Source organism: Limulus polyphemus, unplaced genomic scaffold (genome assembly GCF_000517525.1).
Source record: "Limulus polyphemus unplaced genomic scaffold, Limulus_polyphemus-2.1.2 Scaffold2346, whole genome shotgun sequence".
NCBI classification, from domain to species: Eukaryota; Metazoa; Arthropoda; class Merostomata; order Xiphosura; family Limulidae; genus Limulus; species Limulus polyphemus.
Window position 1 is genome coordinate 120,929 of NW_013667956.1, and position 7,961 is coordinate 128,889.

General features: G+C 33.0%; 1 protein-coding gene across 1 annotated transcript in view; it reads left to right on the plus strand.

Annotated features, from left to right (window-relative positions):
* The window catches only part of LOC111087593 (homeobox protein HMX2-like), a 26,258-nt gene extending 24,272 nt beyond the window's left edge, over positions 1-1,986 (plus strand). Inside the window, exons 4-5 of the mRNA XM_022394761.1 lie at positions 276-370; positions 1,722-1,986. Coding sequence (XP_022250469.1) covers positions 276-370; positions 1,722-1,986 — 360 coding nt within the window. The remainder of the gene's footprint in view (positions 1-275; positions 371-1,721) is intronic.
* The last annotated feature ends 5,975 nt before the right edge of the window (positions 1,987-7,961 follow it).

Consider the following 7,961-nt stretch of genomic DNA (forward strand, 5'->3'; position numbering starts at 1 on the left):
AAGAAGCAAAGAGCTTTGGTACTAAGTAAAACCAAGAGTGCAACACAACTAACCTTTTTAAAGTCCATAAAATAATGTAAATTCATAGATTAACTTAAACATTTCCAGTTACTGGGGACGGGTAATTTCGCTCTTGTGCGAGACTAATTAAGATATCATTAGTTCTATTTTATCCTTGTCATGGTGAGTTTGTACATAGTTTTTTTTCCAAATGTTTCCTGCACTTTCAATATTTACATGAATAACTTTGAATCTTTTCTGTTGTTCTGAAGCAGGCTGATAAATATCTGAGTGTCAGTAAGCGCATGGAGCTATCAGCAGCTTTGAATTTAACTGAGGTACAAATTAAAACCTGGTTTCAGAATCGGAGGTAAGTTAGTTTTATATTCTTTTTTCAATTCTCTGCAGAAAAATAATATTGAGTAAATTAGCACAGGTTTAATCACATTAATTTCAAGTTTACCACTACACAGTGATTTTAAGTTAGATTCAGTATTTGACGATAATTGTCTGTAATTTTCTTAAGCTTTTGTTTCGGCAGAAAACACGTTCACGAAATATTTTAGTTATAACTCGAAAGTTATCACTGTAAAAAGTTTTTTGAAACCCTGGACAGAGGTTAATATTTTGTTAGCCCTCTTTAGCATTAAATCTTGCATTAACAGTTCTTGTGATTTTTGAAATTTACAAAAATATGTGAGACGTATTAAGTCACGCGGTTCAAAAGCTTTCTAACGTTGTCTCCAAACGACAGACACGTTATTCACAGTTATGTATAATATTCTATGCTTTTAAATGTATTTAGCTATAATGTATTCAAGAGTGCAAGATTTAATAAAGAGGTAACAGACCAATAATTTATTCATGTACTCATTCAATTTTATTTATGCATCTACCCATACGAATGATCTTTACCGGGGTCAATATTTCTTTCTTCAACAATTCGACGTAGCTTTTATAAACTTTTTTTATTTGTAATTAAACACAAAGCTACACAATGGGCTATCTTTGCTCTGTCCACCATGGGTATAGAAACTCGGTTTATAGTGTTGTAAGTCGCAGACATGCCTCTGTGCCACTTGGGGCTTTTGGAAACTTAAGAACTAAGTTATCTTCAAACTGTCGCGTAACTTTTTGCTGGAGTAGCGTGGAATGTGTAGGTGTACCAGTACAATACGATAAAAAAACCATAATGTTTTGTGGATCTCGTAAAGTTTTCATTTCAGATATTTTAACACCAGGATCGCCATTGTCTTGCATAATGTACTGATGCCAAAACAAAGTTCGTATTGCTGGAAATCCCTTTAATCCAGTTAAGAGCAAACTCAATGGATACTTAACACTAAAAATGGATTGATGAGTCAGCGGTAAATTTACAGACTTACGATACCAACATCAAGGGTTCGATTCCCCGTGGTAGACAAAGCGTATATAACCCGTTGTTTGGCTTTGCGCTAAAATAACCACAGCAACAACATTGCTTAAAAATTGTATTTGTTGTCCTAAATGTCATGTTTTTTAATTTTATTTGAATATATATATCTGGTGTAGTGAGTTCTTGCTTTTATATGTATGCCATTTGAATTACATTGCTAGCCAAAATAATCCAATAAAAATGTATTAGTACGTAAATCATGCGGCATTTTTTTTCTTGTCACAATGCGTGTGGTTACTTAATGAAATTCATTTGGGCTTTCTTTTTTCTTCTCACAACTAACCAGAACAAAGTGGAAAAAACAAATGACAGCGCGGATGAAGATAGCCCAACGACAAGGTATTTGGCCTGCGCACTATTTGACCACAAGTCATGCCTTCAGCCCCTTTTTGGGTCCCCCCTACATATCTCCAGGTCTGGGACCTCTTCAGACTCCGCCCTCGGGGATGCAGGACCCAGAGGATCCATCCTCGGCTCTCAGTCTCATTTGTGGAACCGCCAGGCATACCAACAACTCATCAATAATCGAACATCTAGATGAAAAGAATTAGTTCCTGGGAATAACGTCCAAATTTTTGGATGTAAGATTTATATATATAAAGGAAAATCTTTTTTTTTACGCTATTTAAGATGACTTGTCGAACAGATTTTTGAAATGTTTGCAAATAATATTGATCGAACCATGTAGCACTTGAAACGATCTCGGTGAAAATAATGTCAAGTTTAGCTTTCTTCAACAGGAGTTAGGTCATTGCTGAGAAACACATTAAACTGTTCTAATTAACCCTTTGACTGCGGCTGCTTTAAACGCGCGCAGAATGTTTTGCTAGCCGTACTTGTGTACAGCACATTCGTATTCAACTTCCGGAGGCAAACCGTACCCTATACGGCGAATCAGCAGTCATTGGGTTAAAAAAATATTGTTCACGTAAGTGGAAAATCGTTTAATTCCTAAATAACAAAAAAGTGATTTTTCCATATAAAGAAACTACCCCTAAGTCTGCACCGTATATACAAGCCTGAGACCAGGAAAGTGTACGTTTGGAATCCTGCGAATACAGAAACCGTCTACACATTACCCATGATTAAGCGCCGTACATACAAGCTTAAGACCAGGAAAGTGTACGTTTGAAATCCTGTGAATACAGAAATCGTCTACACATTACCCATGATTAAGCGCCGTACATACAAGCCTAAGACCAGGAAAGTGTACGTTTGAAATCCTGTGAATACAGAAACCGTGTATAAATAATCCACAAGTTTATACCGTATGAAAAAGCATGAGACCAGGAAAATCTAAGTTTGAAATCCTATGAATAGACTATTCCTTAGCTAGTTCTTGCATGTTTACGAAGTCTCCTTTTCAGCCTCCTGTTTCAAGAGTATGAATTATGATGTTTCATGTTCGCAAATAAAAACGACTTCATAAGTGAAGATGGTGTGTTTAGTTACAACCTTTATTGTTATTAATTGTTACCTGAAGTTTTATCAGCGTGTGTGCACGATGTTTGCATTATAAAACTATATAGTCTAAATCGTACCGACGTCTTGTGTAAAAAAAAAAAATCAACCCTTTATATCCAGCACTTTACCACGCCTTCTTTCTGATCTCATGCTTAACTTTCCCCACAAAGGAAAACGATACTCGAGATCGCCTAAGGAAAACCGACTATTTTCGAAGAAATACGAAAACTTCCAGAAAAGTGAAGACTGAATGTTAAAAACTTTAAAGACAGAAGTAATGCTGTATTTCTTAAAACCAAAATGAAACGTTTGATTACACGTAGAGTTTATAATGGGAACTGTTTTGGAGTTCTCTGAATAAATGTAAGCGTGTTTGAATCACAGTTCAACTCAAAACATTATTATGGCTAAGGTAGGGTTTTGTAGTCCTAATGTTTTCGGGGTTAAACTAAGTCACCAATTAATATTTATGTCCTCAAAATTATGTGTGGAAAAACATTCAAAGTAAGTATATAAACTTTGTAAAAACTGGAAATATTTCCATCTATATATCATTAGTAATTCCAATTTTCAGATCAAAGAATATATATATATATATATATTAAAGGCTTAGGAGTCAAAAATTAAAACAGTTTATAAAATGTTTTAGTAAGATTCATATCAATAGTCAACTGTCATCTGGTTTAAAATGTTATTACGTTTAGATAGTGAAAAGTAAAACGAGAATATCCAAAGACAGAAAAAAGTTGTGTTTATTTGAATCACTCGATTAAAATATACAGTTTCTGGTAACCCAGTGGCTTATATATATGTTTTAAAGAAATATTAGTTTAAAATTTAAAACTTTTTGGAAACTATTTGCATTCTTCCTTTCTTGCAAGCATCACATTTAATCTAGTCAGCATGTGTTCTGAATCCCATGATGACTGTTACTGAAGAGTTATATTCTTGTTCTTGACAAATCAAATAGTTGATGGTGCGTGTTAAGGAAGAAATAATTTCATCTTGTATTTCAAGATTTCAACCCTAACCCATATAAATAAATACCTCACGAAATCTGAACTTTTCTTCTTATTAAGTGTGCTCCACAACATTTCGTTAAATTTCTAAATTATGATTCGTTATTTTTTTTTTTTAGAGTTTGATTTATTCCATGTACCTGGGATTTTGCATCCTTGCTCTCTGGGTTGTAGATGTTTTAAGGCTCACAGAAGCAAGAGTTAAAAAGTGTTGAACATGAGATTGATGCTTATGTCAAGGCTTGGTAAATGACATATGTTGTATTAAAAGCTTTAACAGAAAAGTTTTTCACGTGTCATTTTCCCATGCTTTTTTTTGTTTTTTTTACGCCACCAAAATATTACTACACTTAATCATATGATAAATTACTTTTAAGTTACCATTTTCGTCGCAAAAAAATGTACAGGAAAAAATGTTTAACTGATTGTTAGAAGTTAAATATAGATTACAAACCCTTCACCACAGTCCCTGACATTCTTCCAATTTTAGATTAGTGTACTTGTTGTGTACATATTATCAAATTCAAATAATCGTTCAGCTAGTGTGGTTTGTTTTTATGTATTTTTTTTTCCTTGGAGTCGAAAGGCTAGGAAGCAAATGGAATCAGAAAGAACTACTAATGGAAGCACATGAGATTATCTGTATGAATGTGTTTACATATTTGAAAGTAGTCGATGTTAGTTCCCACTTCCAACTTTCTCATAGCCCTTCGTTTAATAGTTCCAAGAAGTGATTCAAAAGTTCCCCTGCATATGCAAAACTCTAGAAAAAAAAAACGAAATGATGAAAGAAACTGTTTACCGATCCATAAACTTTCCCCATGTTCGAGTTCTTTAAATAATTCTCCGCCTTCCCCGCTCGTCAAGAGAAAACTTCGTTTTTCAATATCATGTCCAGAATTGTTATTGTTCGAAAAATCGTAAACACATGTGTGGTAATTCTTTTTGTATGTAGATATGATAATATCATTTATATATATATATATATATATGAAAAGGCTGGGCTTCGTGTAATAAGTTATATAAGATTTACTGTAATTTCTATAAATAATTGAAGGGACTCTTTTGTTGATCTTCAAAATAATTTTGGATTTTTCGATAGTGTTTTGAACAAGCTTTAATTCAGCAGTTTATGCGTTTAATGAGTAAATTTTGATGTTTCCGTCACTTGTCATTTCTGGAATATATTAATTAATAAATGTTAATATTTGAGTTACGTGTGTTACGTTGTTTATTATTTGAACGTTGTCTCCTTCATCTATTAACCCTCAGATTACCAACTAATTTTTATACCGTTCACTACCGGTGTGATTTGCATGTTACATCGTATTAAGTAATTTTGTTTTTGCCTGTTACAACAACCAGTGTAAATAACTGACCAGAAAAGAAGTTGGGTGAAACCATTGTCGATTTACAATATATAGAGGACCTGAGTAGTACTTAATGGGATTAATTTATTGATGATATTATTGTTTATTTTTTGTATGTGACTCGTGTTATTATGGGAACCCAGTAACCAATCAATTCATGAATAAAACTTGATGCATTAGTACTTAAGACTGTTTATCATTAAGCACAAATCTTCACAATGAGCTATCTATTTTCTGCTCATCACAGGTATCAAAACCCGATTTTTAGCGTTATAAGCCCTCAGACTTACCGCTGAGTCACCAGAGGACAAGTAATGAAGTAGTCAAATAACAAGTTTAAATATTAACCCTCTCAGCAATTGGGGTATTAAAAAATCACAGTTTAGAGTTTTGAGCTGAGAAAAACAAACGATCTTTTTGCCTTTTTTTTCCTTCATTAGGTACAAACTTCGAAATGAAGTCATGCCAGAGTTTGTAACTCGGTACAAATTTCCTAAATGTTTAGTGTGCATACGTATATTGTTTTCGTATATGTAGTGCGAAATTCTCAAAGTCAAACTTCTATGTCGGTTTGATATAATTGTTTTTGTCGTATGTTACCAGAAGATAGGAATAGCGCGTGTAATTCATTACTGAAATATATTTGCTAAGACTAACGTTCTTGGGGTTAGGCTTACAAGTAACCTCTTACAGTATTAAATGCGTATCATCATAGAAGTTATCACTAAAAAATACACATGTTCTAGTTAAATGCATTATTGTTTATGGACATTAATTTAAGCCTAATATTACAAACTTGTTCTTATAGATTCATATCACATTTTGTTCTGTTAAAAAACTCGGTGTTGTAAGAAACTAATGGAAAAAAGGTGAAAACATTCATTTTCTATGTAAAAGACAGGAAGACTCGGCAGTTATTAATGGGATCACTAGCAATATTGGTAGTATCTTTTTTCAAATGTGTTTGACTCATGACAATAGGAGCCCTGTAACTAACAGTCATTGACATTATTGTTGAGGCTTCCAGTAAAAAATCTTCTTCTAGTTAAACACACCTAGTTTAAAATCATGGACCCACAAGTATTTTATTTAAACTTTTGTGCATGTGTGTAACTCATGATATTATAAACACTGTAAAGAACTTAAAAGTAATTTAGTGCATAAATACTTTGGGAAAGCGTGTTTAAAAAAAAACAAAAAAACGATGGAGTCCATGACCCATCCATAATTCTAGGGTTAACATTCAGGTAGACGAATCCACCGTTTCTGGTTTTGGAAACTGTATATTCTGTATAAATAAATAATGATTTCTAATGTAATGGTTTTTATATTCACCAATAACAAGTAAAGATAGTTTATGACTAATAACCAACCTTGGTCAAGGTATTTCGTAAATAGTAGTACTCCATTAGAATGTTCCTTTACAAGTACAAGCCTTGGAATTCGAACCAAATAAAAGCCTTTCAAAATTTCTCGGTATACCATAAAAAATGCTTGGTTTCTGTTTGGTACCAAAAAAAAGCAACTAACAGACGAGATGAGCAAAAGGCTCACTTTGAGGACCAAGTAGAAACTGCAGTTTCCAGCACTATTGGCTCAAACACACAGCTTCTTGTTGACTCGAGCACTCAGTTGTTACAGCAGTTGACTCAAATGCTCTATTTCTATAGCTACATTTGACTTAGAATTCACTTTTTACATAATTCTTTTGACTGAACACACAGTTTCTGAACCATACAGTTGACTCAAACCGGAATGCTAAATCATGATAGTGCCATCACTAAGATATTTCGTTTTCTGAGTGAATACGTAACTAATACTCATTTCTTACCAAGTGAAAACGCAGGTTTCGGGTAAAAATATGTGTAATACTTTAAAGGTACTGAAAGTAGTTTTAACCATTTATGTTCATGCCATTTTTTTATCTTTTATAATATTTACACAGGTAAAATTAATCATTTTTAGAATACGAACCTGGAAACATCATCATTGTTTGTGTTCTGACAATTTATTTGGGATAAAAGTATATGAATGACAATTTAGTGTTGAAAATCTTAATATTATGTGCTTCTTAAATCTCTCGCTAGGGAGAACCAAATAGCGTACTGCCTGGTGATGAACCACTCTTACAACTATAACAAATATCCTATTATCAACACCCTATTTATTTTTACCGTTTACTTCTTGAAATCAACGTTTGTGTAAAGTAGTAATTACGTATGTGAAATATAATATATTGCGCACTAACCTTAACTTAAAGTTTGCATAGTTAGGCATCATCTGATACCTACAGGCAACTTACTAGAACTGTAACTCTTTGAAAGAAACATACGTTTACTACCATGGCCATTTTTAGGGCCCATCAATTATAAATCACTCAGCTAGTGTAATATGTCGCTTAATAGAAATATAGCGTTAAAGTTGACAATTTTTTTTTTTAGTTGTTGTTTGGCATTTCTGTGTATGTGGGTTCATTATACATACATGAACTTTTAATAGGCAAAAGGTTAATTCATTTACTTCACAAACAACTTCACATTTGAAATGGATTTAACAGTAAAGTTTATTTTACTTATTTTTTGTTAGTAGTAATTTCCGATCAGTATGTACTTATAGAGAGAGACTCAAAATCAACCTGGCCATCAGCATAGGTAATTAAAAATGTTTTTCATA